Consider the following 14,819-nt stretch of genomic DNA (forward strand, 5'->3'; position numbering starts at 1 on the left):
AGAAAGTCCCAGTTCCCGCTCCTAAAAAAGTGGAACCTCCACCACCCAAAGGTACATCTTTCCAAAATGAATACAAAGTCTTTATTCAGAACTTCACCCAAAAAATTATGGTGGAACTGGGTTTAAGAAAAATTACATTTATAAGGTAGACAGTCATATTTTTACTTCTAGAAATATTTAGGAACACTGATATCCACTTTTCATTGGAAGCTAAACAGTATCAAGAACAAAGAAATGTTGTCTCAAAATTGCCACAAAAGTTTTATCCAATTTCCTATAATTTTATTAAGCATCATAATTTTTATATAGATATTTTTCAATGATAAATTGACACACAAAAAAACTTGAAAAATATAGTGAATAAACCTTCCCAAATTTCATCCTTCAGCCATCTATTTTAAATGCCTTTATAACACTAGGATGAAAAGAAAAGAGAAAGATTATGTATTTGTCATAATACTGTGTAATAACTTAAGTCTTCTGACATATACATCCAAACAGTAGCCTAGTAGGAGTTGCTATTAGCCTTGACTTTTGGCTTTGTACTTTGCTTTGTTACCCTGAGCAAGCCCTTCGACCATTCTGGTCCTCAGATTCCTCTCCTATGAAATGAGGTTCTAATGCCAGTCCTCATGGGCTCAGATATTATTGTGAGGATAAAATAAAGCTATGTAGAAGTACTCTATCACTGAATGAATAGTACCCAGATTTAACATATTCAATCAGCTCATAATAGACAAAATGAAATATTTTTACGCCTTAAAGTTCAATAATATTTTCTGCAAAAGGTCATGGTACCACTACTTGAAATAAGCATGACCCCTTTACCAGGCCAAACAGTCATATAATCAATGAAATGGTAAAGGTGATGCTTTATTAAATTTCAAAGATTTGGAAATACTTTACAGATAATGATTTAATAAATTATTATTGAAATGGATGAAATGACAGCATCTGTCCTCTGATATTCCAATCAGGTACTAATCTCTCATTCTACACAACCTAGTTATATCTAACATTTGGCTCCCAACTTGCATTATGTCTCCATCATGAGTGACTGTTGCGTGTTGGTCTTTCTGTGTATGAACTTCTTGAGTACTCTCTTCTTTGTCTCTCACAATAAATTCTTATCATGAAATGGTATCTTTAAAGTGCCTGAGATGAAGAAGAAAGTGCCAGAGAAGAAAGTGATCATTCCCAAGAAAGAGGAGGCTCCTCCTGCGACAGGTATTGCTGTTCCCAAGCAAATTAGGCATTGCCATTTCTTTCCATCATCTGTAAAAGTCAGAATGTCCTGTTTCAATATTCAATAACGTAACTTGTATGATTGCTGTGTCCTTTGTGTTGGTGTTTGTGAAACTGAAATTATAAAATAAAATAATATCTTTTAAGTGCCTGTGGTGCCTAAGAAACCTGAACCAGAAAAGAAGGTGCCTCCTCCCAGTCTTAAGAAAGCAGTGGCTCCTCCTGCCAAAGGTATACCTCCCAACAGAGGGATGTGTTTACTGCACTGATGTTGAACTGTGCTGCTATCCACACAAGATGTGCAGCATAAATGTCTGCATTGTGTGGTTGGTCGTTTACTTTCATCATTTGTGACTCTGTTGCACCCACGTTTGTTCTGTCAGTTTTTCCACTTGTGTTTGTATATTTTATGTTGATTCTCTATGTGTGTGTTTTTTAAAAATAAAAATACTAAACTCATCTCTCTTTAAAGAGCCATAGGTAACTAAGAAACCAATTCCTAAAATAATCATTGCTCTTTTTAAAAAAGTAAAGGCTCCGGCAGTAAAAGACAGAATATACCTCTTTAATAGACCCTTAATCTTGAACCATAAACCTCTTCATTTTCATCTCATTAACCGATTCTGTGAAATGTCAATGTTTTGTCATATACATGTATAATCTGATATTACTCTTTTGTGTTGAAAAGCGGGAAACTTGGTCTTTATGTACTCTTCGTTGACTCTTGCATTTTAAGTGCTTAAAACAATCAATGTCTTTTAAGTTCCTGAGGTACCTAAGAAAGTGGAGGAAAGACGAATCATTCTCCCTAAAGAAGAGGAAGTTCCCCCAGTTGAAGGTAGATGACTTTCTAAGAAAATTGGATTTTCAAATTCATTATTGTCTTATTATTGTCAAATAGTTGAAGGAGGTAAATGCACATTTCACTCCATAAAAGTAATTATTACATAATAGAAATTGGGCAGGCAAGCTAAAGCCTATTGAATCTCCTTTCTTACATACTTAGCCTGCTTGTTTGTTTGTTGTTTGTTCTATTTTCATGGGAATCTTTGAAGGGAAACTGTATTTGCTATGGTAAATTTGTCATCAAATGATTTGGTTGGCAATCATGGGATAAATTTGTCCAAGATAAATTCTAGTTAAGCTTGAGTAACAAGTGCCGAAAACCTGACTTCTACCCCATAATGAATGTTTGACTTCAAACAAGCCCACTTCTATTAAAGGTAAATGCTCTCTGAGGTCCTTTCCAATTCTAAAATACTAGAAAGGGCCTAACATATTTTGAAGACCCAGTAGATTCTTTTCAAGGAGTAGTGAGTTTTTGCACACATTTGGAAGGCTGAACTATGAGCTATCAGTTTTCAGATGTATCATGTTAGTCTAATATTCAAGGGAATTATAAAAATAATTTACAAAAAAAAAAAATTGATTTTTTAAAAGTGTATGAGGAGCCTGAGGAGCCTCTTCCAGAAGAGATTGCAGAAGAACCACCTATCCGAGAGGAGGTTGAGGAGGTGGCGCCACCTAGAGGTACAGCTGCTTTTATGCATTGGATGTTTGAAAGAGGTGGTGTTTTAAACCTTTCTCAGACTTCATCTTTATCTAATGTTCACCAGTATACTCTTCTTGAATCATATAAATGATAACTTAAGATTAATTATTACTGGCACCTGAACCTTTGTGTCTCTTTTCTCCACCTCCACCCCCCAACTTTTCCTATTGCAATTGTAATACAATTAGAGCAAGAGATCACTTTTATGTTATTGGCACTTTAATTTTTCTGGCCAGCCCCTATCATAATACTTTCTCATAGTTTTCAATCCTTAATTTTTTTTTCAATATTAAGATGGAGGGAATGTATTTCTGTGGTGTTCATTTTTAGAATAATTCTTAGCCAGTTCTTAGTGAACACTACGACGATCTTTTGCATAATTGATGTTATGTTTGTTTGTAGGATTTCCAAGTAATGTCCTTCTCACCTTAAGAGTCACTACTTCGTATCCATAATTACCATTTAAGTTACTAATATCTTTTTTTAAATAAGTCAATGTTTTGTGTTTTTTTGCTTGTTTGTTTGTTTCGGTATATGGGCATTGGTTTGTTTATTACATGTCATTTTTTAATATCCATAAAATATCTTTTAAGTGCCTGAAGTGGTTAAGAAAGCGGTACCTGAAGCGCCTACTCTTGTTCCTAAAAAGGTGGCGGCACCACCAGCTAAAGGTATAGCAAATCTCAGTTAATAATAGCTTTAGACTTCTATTAGTTTTCTTTTTAAAACAAATATGTCTCTTTTTGCTGTTTTATTAGAGTCATTTAAGAAGCAAACATGAAATTTAGTAAGAACTAGTAAGAATATCTCATTCTATTTCTCTAACCTTTTTCAGGATGTTAATAAATGATTGTGTGTATATGTATGTGTCTGTATGTATGAATTATTTTAGGATTATCTTATTTTAAATAACCAAGAATTTTAATGTTAGCAGTACATTTCTCTACTTACATACGAAACAATGGATCCTTCTTCCTCACAATCCATTCACAGATTTCATTCCATTACATAAAAAGAGTTTTCTCATGTAATTATTATAATAATTATGTCTATTGTATTATTTTATAGGGGAAAAGTGTATTCTAAATGCTTGGATAATAACTATTTTAATAAGCCTCATGTTCCTTTTGTAATATTTGGCCTAAGCATTCAAGTTTATTACAGAATGTCTACTTATCATTACTTTCTAATTAAGTTGATGCTTCAGTAGTGCTCTTAGTGGATAAAATTATGTTGTCCCTATCACAGTAGACATCCTCCTCACATAATAGTGCCCAACAGAATCCGATGCCTATGTCAAGGCTTAAAAGTCAAAAAAAAAAAAAAAAAAAAGAAAAGAAAAGAAAAAAGAAAAGAAAAGCAAGAAAGAAATATCTTAATAAATTAAGAAAATAGAAATAATCCCAAAATGAATAATGACTACTATTTTAAAAAAATAGAACTAGCAGAGGTTTTTTGTTGACATAACTTCTTCTAAGGGTGTGGTTAGCACAAATGAGTGATTTGGGAAAATATCTTTATTGCACGTAAATTAGTTGATGTCTAATAGTATAGAGTGACTTCTTAGACTTTGATCATTGTTGGTGTTGTTTCTGATGTTTTTATTTTATGTTTATTATTGAGTATTGTCAGCTAACTGAAACACCTAATATCTTTAAAGTGCCAAAGAAGGTTCCTGAGGAAAAAGTACCTGTTTCTGTTCAGAAAAAAGAGGCACCTCCAGCCAAAGGTACATCTTCTCTTTTAAATCCAAACTTCCTTTAAATCTTTTTTCATTAAGACTTTTATATTTTATATCTGTATGTCTTGATTGTTTTTGATGTCTTTGTCTATGAAAGTTTGTTCTTAACAGTCTTCATTGTTAAAACTATATCTTTAAAGTGCCAGAAGTACAAAAGAAAATCCCTGAAAAGAAGGTCCCTGTACCTAAAAAGGAAGCCGTACCCCCAGCTAAAGGTATTTGGAGATAATCCTTGATTTTCACATATTGTTGCATAAAAGCTCTTTTTTCTGTTGTTTTTGTTTTATTATTTGAATTATATCTTAATTTCTTCTGTGTTTAAAAAAAAAGTCTCTTAAAAATGATGCTCTTTCAGGGAGGACTGTCCTAGAAGAAAAAATATCAGTTGCCTTCCACAAAGAGGAAGTAGTGAAACGAAGAGCAGAGTTAGAAGCGGTGGAAGCACAAGTGGAGGAAGCTCTTGAAGAAGAGTTCCATGAGGTTGAAGAATACTTTGAAGAAGAAGAGTTCCATGAAGTAGAAGAATTTCTCAAAGTAGAGGAACGTAGATTTGAAGAAGTACACAAAGTTGAAGAAGTTCATAGGGTAGTAAAAGTGTTAGAAGCCGAAGAAGTGGAAGTGTATGAAAAACCCAAAGCTCCACCTAAAGGTATAGGGAAATTCTCCAGATATTGCAAATTGTTATATCTTTCTCTAACTAACTATTTGAAAAGTACATTTCATGTTCAGTTTTAAACACTAGAAACTCACTTATTTTCCAAGTTAAAATTATGAAGTGCTTTAAGGATGAGTTTAAACTATTTGATACCATATTAATATACGGTAGCTATTAACCACACAAAGTATAATTTTAACAGACAAGATAATAATATTTGATACCTACTTATCTAAGAAGGTATGAATTTTTGGATTCGTTTTTAAATCCATCTAAGAATGTTGCATGATTGTTACAGATATCAAAATGACGGACTAGTGTCATCAGCTGAATGAAAAAGCATCTTCTCAGTTCACAGAGAAATATATGTGTCCAGGCAAAACAGCTATCGTTTTGTTAACATTTCAGTCAACTATTCACAAAGTGATAATTATTTATCAAAGATTTCCATTATTTTATTATATTTTCATTAGAAAAATGACATTACAGAAGTAAACGAAGTGTTGGTAACCGCACCTTTATTCTGGTATATTCTGAGATATAAACCATAATACAAATAATTCTTTGCAGTACCACTCCAAATCTTGCACAGATTAATCACTTTTATGTAATATGAAAGAATGTATGTGTGCTCTTAGTATACAAAACAAATATACAATACAGGCGGAATTTAACAAAATCAAGTCTACTTAGAAGTAGGTGTGGTATAAATTCAAAAAATATAAATAGCTAAAACATTTTATTAGCCCTCATTGGACTAACTTTAATAGTAATGTTCCATAATACTTCAAGAGTTCATTCTAAACCATAACACTAATATCTTTGAAGGGCCCGAGATATCTAAGAAAATCATCCCTCCAAAAAAACCACCCGCTAAAGTTGTTCCTCAAAAAGAGCCACCAGCTAAAGGTATTTTGTTGGCAAAAAAAATTACTTACCTAACTGTATGTACAGTAGCACCTTGGTTGTTCTACAAGTTTGCATTCTACTTGATGTTTTTCTTCTGTGTTTTGTGTGCTTGGAATTGTTAAAGCAAACTAATACCTTTAAAGTAGCTGAGAGTCCTAAGGAAGTTCTACCAAAAAGGATATTCACTGTCATCGTACCTAAAATACCCAAAGCAAATGTCTCTATGAACCAAACAGTGAGCCCGCAATTCCTTATTTGATAGTGTTTGATTATGTATTCACTAAAATGCTTATTGATAAATCCATATTTTCCTATTTTTAATTTTAACAATCTAGTAAACATCAATATATATGTAACCATGTGTTTAATGTCCCTGCCTTGTCCATTTTTGTAAGCCTCTTGAATTTTGAAATAGAAGTAAAAAATAATATCTAATGAATAATATATACTAACATCTTTAAAATCAGTGAAGCATTTAAGAATATTATCACCAAAGAGAAAGTACCAATTATTCTACCAAATCAAGCAGAAACTGTACCAGCAGAAGGTGACTTATTAATTTTTCTTCTCAAGCTCTAACACGGGAAATTCGCCTGGATTTCTTTTGTCATATTTGTTATAATTCAACTCTCATTAGGTACTCTAATGTATTTGTAAAGTGTTGTCTGTATTTTGTATTGTTACATTCTGTGTCTAAATTTCTCTTATGCTCTGCATGTTAAAAATCTTTATGAATGTTTAAAAGTAAAAGTTATTACTACTATCTTTAAAGTACCTGAAGCCCCCAAGAAAATTGTGATCGAAGAAAAAGTACGTGTTCCTGAAGAGCCCAAATTTCCACCAGCTAAAGGTATACACTGATGCTAATCACAACATGATATAACTCTTTGTTTCATTATTCATGATTTGAAATGAATGCGTGTAAGGTTCAATTCGTGTATTTTGTTTCTTTATATTCTTAATATCTTACATTATAATATATAATAATTAATACACTAATATCTTTAAAGTTCCTGAGGTGCCTAAGAAAAGTATTCAAGAAGAAAAGTCATTTACAGTTCTTTCTGCAGACACAACAATGTACAGTAAGTGTAGAAAAATTGGTGGTGTAATTTCATTTGTGTTTGTCTTCATACCTTTTAAAAGTAAGCATACTAACATAAAAACCTAACACACCAAATTTTTTGGCTAAAATTAAATAATTTGAATGGCTATTATTCTTAAAGTATATTTCTTCACTAGTTTAAAAATTAAATAGTCCTATTCTTATAACATTGCTTGATTTTAGAAGTCTTTTGTCTTGTTGAATGTGTTGTCTTTTCTTATTAATGTGTTATATCTTCTCTTTGAAGCAATTTATTTTCTCAGACTATAAGGTAACTAACTTTATAATAATATTTTAATTGGATTTAATAGAATCAAAATGCTCCACAATTATTATTTTTTTACTCTTCAAAACAATCTTTGGAAACATTTTGGCCATGCTGCTGAAATGACGATAGATTTACAAGGTCATTAGAACCCCCAAAGAATTCTCAAGCCTTTTTTCTTTGTTTTTCATGCAAAATTATGATTAAATATTTTAAAGAGTAAAATAATCTGAATAATAAAATATTTTGAATAGAATACTATTCAATAATCTTAGTAGTAAAAATGCCAGTTGTCAAGATATTTTTCCATTAATTTTAACCTAAAAAATTCCCTTTCTGAATCTTTTTTTTTTTTTTTTTTTTTTGTCACTCTAATTCTAGGTTGGGATAAAAATATATGAGGACTCTCTACTTTGAATACCCTTTCTAGATTTGAATTTGGTTATTGTTGTCATCCAGCCTTCCTTTCTAAAAGCGGGAGAAATCCTTATTTTTATCACTTGCCTTATTTTTCCAATTATTTAGTAATTTTTATTTTTACTTTCTGCTTCCAATCTCTAAATGGTTTTCACATCCATATTAAACTATGATGTGGTTCAAAATATAGATAACTAGGTTCTTGGAAAAGGAAAGAGCTTATATGAATTTCCAGCAGGTCGAATATAGGAGAATTCTTGATGTATAACTCAACATTGACCTTATTCTTTATAAATAAATTCTTTAAAACTAAGAGCAATGGGACAAGTTTACCAGTAAATATCTGTGGAAAAAGTAAAGGAGTCGTATAATCCCTAGCCAGTGAATTTCTCAATTTTATCATTGTGATCATAAAGAAATGCTTAGAGTCTTATATCATAAAACTAGGAATGAGGCTTTTTCTGAGCCAATGTATTATTGTCACTAATTTTTGTCTATGTACTACTGGTACTTTGAGTGTTTAATTTGTATTATATTCTGTTTTTCTTAATACTATTCTTCATCCACTTTGAAATTCTTCTAATCGAATAAATACTAATATCTTTAAAGTTCATGAAGTATCTGAAGAATCAGCCCCAGAAGAAAAAGTACTTGTGACTCATCTTCAAAAGACAAAAATTAAACTTGCAAAAGGTAGATAACGACAATGGCCCAGTCTGAAGAAAATTTATTTTTGGCTTATTTTAAAAGTTCAACATTTTCTTTACCATTTATAAATATAACTATACTCATATCTTTTAAGTGCCTGAACCACCCAAGAAAGTTGTTCCAGAGGATAAAATACATGTGACTATTCCTAAAAAGAGAGAAACACCAGCGACTAAAGGTATATTTCAACAACATCAAACTTGGATGAATATCTTTGTCTTCAAGACTGAAAAACTGCATGTTATATAATTTACTGTTTTTACAAGTTCTAAGTGTAAACCTACTAATATCTTTAAAGAGCCTGATACAACAAGGGACGTTTTTCCAGAGGTGATGTTACCTGAGGCTGTTGCCAAAACTTCAGAACATCCTCCAGCTGAAGGTATAATTCTTAGTTATAAAAATCTAAATAAGAAAATCTTTCTTCTTCAATCTACAAAATAAGTTTAGTGTTTGATGTAGATTCTAACAACATTCAATGCCAAAATGCTAATATCTTCAGAGTACCTAAATGTATCCAAGACAAAGAACTATCCACAAGTTGCCCCCACAATAAGTCCCACTCGTACAATTGTACAAAGATAAACTATTAGAACAAAAATTAAAATTTGAATTTAAAATTATAATCTCTGTCGATATACCTAACTTTCTTAATTTGTCGTGTTTCATGTCTTTCCCTTTTCAACTAAAACCTACTAATATCTTTAAAGAGGTGGAAGTCTTCAAAGAAGATGTGCCAGAGATACCAGCTTCTGTTAGTAGAAGAAAAACACCATCACCAAAAGGTACAAGCCAGAAGGAAGTTGACTTTCTTATTTCATGATTGTAGTTGTACCTAACACATGTAAAAATATTAAAAGCCCCAGAGGCTACCAAGGAAGTCATTTCAGAGAAGCAGGTCTGCCAAAGCAGAAGTTTGACTGAGTATATACATGTCTCCATGAGTCATTCAAGAGAATACAAGTGAAAAAAAAAATTGTTAACATATATATGGACGATGATCAGGCTATAAAGTTTGTCTGGGAGGGCTCCAGGAAAACTATGTATACATATAATGTGCAGATGTGACCCAGATAGATTCTTCAATAGAAAATAGCTATTACTGGTATCCATAAAAAATAAAAATCAAACTAGTTAGAAAAATACCTAAACGAGACCACTTATAACATTTATATCTCCAAAATTAGATAGAATTGGATCAACACACCTTTGATGTAGAAATCAGTCCCATTAAATGACATAAACGTTTGACTGTAGACTATCAGTCAGTAATTCAATTCTCCATGAAGTCGAAATTCCGGAATATAATATAACCGCCTATTGGAATTGCCTTTTTATTAAAATAAACTTACTACCAATAACAAGCAAATGAATTTCCCATAAGATGTAAACATCACAGAAATATTTTGCATAAAATTTAAATATCATAGAAATGTTTTCAGAAAACCATGACTTAGAGAAAAAAACATCAAATTTAACATAAAGCTATTCTATCTATTATATCATCTCTACCTGAGAGCCTTCTAAAACTGAAGCAGTGAAAACAAAAACCAAAGTTAGAATTCTTCCCTGAATATTTAGTAGCTCCTGTCATATTTTTATTTTTTAAAAAGCCCTACATTTTTTCATTTTGAATATTTTTAGATAAAGCAAGAGATGAGAAAGTTGTAAAACATCCAGAATAATAATTTGTTCACAATTCCCATGATATTCTGTAATTTAAAGAATATCTGAACATTTTGACATTGTTTTCTCAGTCTAGAATCTTCTGATTATTCTCCTCTCTCCTCTACTTGAAAATTAAACACCTTTTTAAAGTACCTAAAGTAGGGTACAAAATGAAGCAAGTTTAGCTAAGAATGCTGTTTTGCTCCCTTCAAACCAAAAGCTAAAGGTACACTATTAATTATTTTAAAAATTAATTTTTTCACCTGAAGCTAGTCTTCCACAATTTAATTTTTTAAATATCTACCATTCCAAGAAATAAAATTGCCAATATTAATAGTGCCTGAGGTGACTGAGAAAATAGTTCCCGATAATCAAATATTCATACTATCACCCAAGAATCAGTCTGGAGCATTCCCATAGTTGAAGTTATGACTAAAATTGCTCATTACTCTTCATCACTCTGAAGTACAATGAATTAATATCTTTAAAGTGCCTGAATCACCTCAAGAAGTTGTCTCTGTAAAGGAAGCACCCATGGCTGCTCCCTCTGAAATTGAAACACCTTCCACTAAAGGTATCATTCCTTTTTTCATTTATTTGATAAGTGCCTATTATGTGCATGGTGCTAGTGAGCTGGGGAATAATAAAGACACATAAGACTTGAGTCCTTTCCTTAAGACTTTATGCCTCATCTAGTTCTTGAAGGAAACACTCCTGAAGCCATAAAAACCACTTTGATTCAGTTAATGTGATAAATGTCCCCATTGATCCCTTAACCTCCATGTATGACACTAATATCTTCAAAGCACCAGAAGTCATGAGAGAAGTTGCTCCTGATATGCAAGTGTCTGAGACTATTCCTGGAGAGCCAGAACCTCTGCCTATGAAGAAAGGTATATGTCATCTCTGAACAGATACCGAAGAAGAAATTATCTGTCCTCTGCTCTATAAACTGTTTTTCTAATGTTCTTTATAAATCTTAAACATACTAATTGCTATAAAGCCCCTGAAATTCCACAAAAAGTACCCTCTCAAAAGAAAATATCTGTGGCTTTTTCCTCCTATTAAAAGCATTCATTCAACAAATCCTTAGTAAGGAGGATCTATAAGGTCCTAGGAACCCTGCCAGGTGCTGGAGAAGAGTGAATCCTCTTTTCGGGGATCCTATTAACCCATTAGACTTAGTCAATTGGTGGGGCAAGCAGAGACTAGAAGGAGAAGAGATTTCTAGCAAACCACATTTGCTAATTTGTTGTGGTTAGTGTTTTCATTAATCATTTTAACTCTTAAATGTGAAATACTAATATCTTTAAAGTGACTGAAGCTCCTCAAGAAGTTGCTCCAGCAAAGAGAGTTCCTTCCAAAAAAAGAGAACCCCCATCAATAAAAGGTACAAGTTACCATGTCCTCAAGCTCTGTAAGAAATAGCTCTTGTAGTCTTGAAAATATTTGGCTGTGCCTGACGATCTTCATACACTAAATGTTAAAAAAACTAATTTCTTAAAGTGCCCAAAGAGCCTGAAGAAATTCTCCCTGAAAAGAAAACATATGTGATTCCTCACAAAAAGCCTGAAGGCCCTCGTGATGAAGGTATATGTCGCTGGAAGCTTAGAGATTCGGGAAAATGTCTTTTCTTGCATAAATGTGTTTCCTGTTTGTACCGATTCCTGTAACGCCTAAATGTGAAAATATTAATATCTTTAAAGTGCTTGAGGCTCCCAAAGAAGTTGTCCCAGAAAAGAAAGTTCATCCTCCACAAAAGCCCGCACTTTTACCTGTCACAATAAAAGGTACTTTCCTGACCTGCCTTCATTTGGGATAGGGAGGGCAAAGGAAAGAACTACCTTGCTAGCTTTGAAAGTTCTTTTGATGTGTAAATGTATTCCTGTTATGTGTTGATCTTTGTGATTCAAATGTAAATTTACTAATATCTTCAAAGTGCCTGAAGCTCCCAAAGAGGTTGTCCCTGAACAGAAAGTGCCTGTGGCACCTCCTAAAAAGCCAGAAGTCCCACCTGTTACAGGTATTTGTCCCCGATCTTAGATTTTAACAAGGCATGACTCTTCTGTTCTTGAAAACATTTTGTTCCATTTGTTTCATGACTCCTAAATGTAATTTTACTAATATCTTTTAAGTGCCTGAGGCTCCCAAAGAGGTTGTTCCTGAAAAGAAAGTGTCTGTGGCACCTCCTAAAAAGCCAGAAGTTCCACCTGTTACAGGTATTTGTCATGGATCTTAGGTTTAAGAAGCTATAACTCATCTGCTCCTGAAAATATTTTGTTCCAGTGGTCTTGCAACTCCTGATTGTAATTTCACTAATATCTTTTAAGTGCCTGAGGCTCCCAAAGAGGTCGTTCCTGAAAAGAAAGTGTCTGTGGCACCTCCTAAAAAGCCAGAAGTTCCACCTGTTACAGGTATTTGTCATGGATCTTAGGTTTAAGAAGCTATAACTCATCTGCTCCTGAAAATATTTTGTTCCAGTGGTCTTGCAACTCTGATTGTAATTTCACTAATATCTTTTAAGTGCCTGAGGCTCCCAAAGAGGTTGTTCCTGAAAAGAAAGTGTCTGTGGTGCCTCCTAAAAAGCCAGAAGTTCCACCTGTTACAGGTATTTGTCATGGATCTTAGATTTAAGAAGCTATAACTCATCTGCTCCTGAAAATATCTTGTTCCCGTGGTCTTGCAACTCTGATTGTAATTTCACTAATATCTTTTAAGTGCCTGAGGCTCCCAAAGAGGTTGTTCCTGAAAAGAAAGTGTCTGTGGTGCCTCCTAAAAAGCCAGAAGTCCCACCAGCCAAAGGTAGTTGCCCTCATGTCACTGTTTGATACTGTTTGTTTGTCTTTACTCTGTCTTATCATCAAAATACTAATATCTTTTAAGTACCTGTGGTGCCAAAAGCAGCTGCCCCAGAAAAGAAGGTGCCTGAAGCTATTCCTCCCAAACCGGAAAGTCCTCCCCCTGAAGGTAATGTCAAATCTACATATGAGGGAGAAAAATAACTACTATTTTAGCTAGAAAATGATATGTATATAAATTCCACTACATAAAGGTGATATAATTCTAAAGGAAAAAAAATCATGTTATCAAAAATATCTTGGTGTATGATTTATGATGTAGTCATCAATTATCTTCAACTTTCTAAATACAAATTACCAATATCTTTTAAGTGCCTGAGGTGACGAAGGAAGCCATCCCTGAAAAGAAAGTGCCTGTGGTTCCTCCTAAAAAGCCAGAAGTTCCACCTGCTAAAGGTATTTATCCTTCTGTGTTGTTGGTCACCAGTTAGTTAAAGGGGGCTGGGGAAAGCATGTAAAGAGAAGTGTCCTCCGGTCTCACCAATTGCATTGCTCGGGTAAATGTGTTGTCAATATTCCTCTTTATAGTTTCTAACTATAACATACTAATATCTTTAAAGTCCCGAAAGAAGCCCCTAAAGAAGCTGTACCTGAAAAGAAAGTGTCTGTGGCTGTGCCCAAAAAACCAGAAGCCCCACCCGCTAAAGGTATTTATTCCCACTGCTCTGTTAGGAAGAAAAAATATTGTCTGTACTCTTCACAGTTATTATAGTATATGCCTTGACTATTCATAAATTCTAAAAATACTAATATCTTTCAAGTGCCTGAAGCTGCTCAAGAAGTTATCCCAGAAAAGATAATTCCCAAGGCATGGTTCGAAAAACCAGAAGACCTACCTGTCACAGGTACATGTTAGCTCTGATCTCATTTCGAAGAAGAAATATATATCTCTTCCATTCTTGAGAATAATTTTAGTCCATTGCTCTTTATTAACATAACTGTAAAATACTAATATCTTTCAAGTGCCTGAAGTTCCTCAAGAAGTGGTCCCAGAAAAGAAGGTTCCCAAGGCACCACCTAAAAAACCAGAAGCCCCACCACCTGTCACAGGTACATGTTAGCCCTGAGCTCATTCTACAAAAGAACGATCTCTCCTATTATTTGAAGACAGTTTTAGTCCATTGCTCTTTACTAATTTAAGTGTAAAACTACTAATATCTTTCAAGTACCTGAAGCTCCTCAAGAACTTGTCCCAGAAAAGAAAGTTCCCAGGGCACCGCCCAAAAAACCAGAAGCTCCAGCAGTGGCAGGTATTTTTCACTCCTGACCTTATTCTACAGAAAAACAAACAAACAAACAGAAAACTTCTTTGCCCTGGAAATGTTTTTAGTTCATTGATCTCATTAACCTAAGTGTAAAACTACTAATATCTTTTAAGTGCCTGAAGTTCCTCAAGAAATTGTCCCTGAAAAGAAAGCACCAGTGGTGCCACCTAAAAGGCCAGAAGTCTCACCTGTTCCAGGTATTTGTCACTGATCTTAGGCTTGACAAGACGTAATTCTCCTGTTCTTGAAAATATTGTTTCAATAGTCTCATAACTTTTAAAGGTAATTTTACTAATATCTTTCAAGTGCCTGAAGCTCCTCAAGAACTTGTCCCAGAAAAGAAAGTTCCCAGGGCACCGCCCAAAAAACCAGAAGCTCCAACAGTGTCAGGTATTTTTCACCCCTGACCTTATTCTACAGAAAAAAATACC

General features: G+C 33.5%; 1 protein-coding gene across 9 annotated transcripts in view; it reads left to right on the top strand.

The window, feature by feature from the left end:
- TTN (titin) overlaps positions 1-14,819 on the top strand; it is a 265,304-nt gene that overhangs the window by 126,919 nt on the left and 123,566 nt on the right. For 6 of the 9 annotated variants that reach the window (XM_036235757.1, XM_036235759.1, XM_036235758.1 and 3 more), the window contains 3 exons: positions 2,009-2,083; positions 2,686-2,775; positions 13,436-13,519. The exons of 2 other annotated variants lie outside the window; for them this stretch is intronic. In XM_036235757.1, coding sequence (XP_036091650.1) covers positions 2,009-2,083; positions 2,686-2,775; positions 13,436-13,519 — 249 coding nt within the window. Of the gene's footprint in view, positions 1-1,152; positions 1,228-2,008; positions 2,084-2,685; positions 2,776-3,390; positions 3,469-4,457; positions 4,527-4,678; positions 4,754-4,893; positions 5,188-6,021; positions 6,103-6,874; positions 6,953-12,204; positions 12,289-12,983; positions 13,068-13,148; positions 13,233-13,435; positions 13,520-14,501; positions 14,586-14,819 lie in introns of all 9 variants that reach the window. One more of the 9 variants, XM_016152571.2, reaches the window with a different exon arrangement.

This window comes from Rousettus aegyptiacus, unplaced genomic scaffold, assembly GCF_014176215.1.
Source record: "Rousettus aegyptiacus isolate mRouAeg1 unplaced genomic scaffold, mRouAeg1.p scaffold_m13_p_2, whole genome shotgun sequence".
Lineage (NCBI taxonomy): Eukaryota > Metazoa > Chordata > Mammalia > Chiroptera > Pteropodidae > Rousettus > Rousettus aegyptiacus.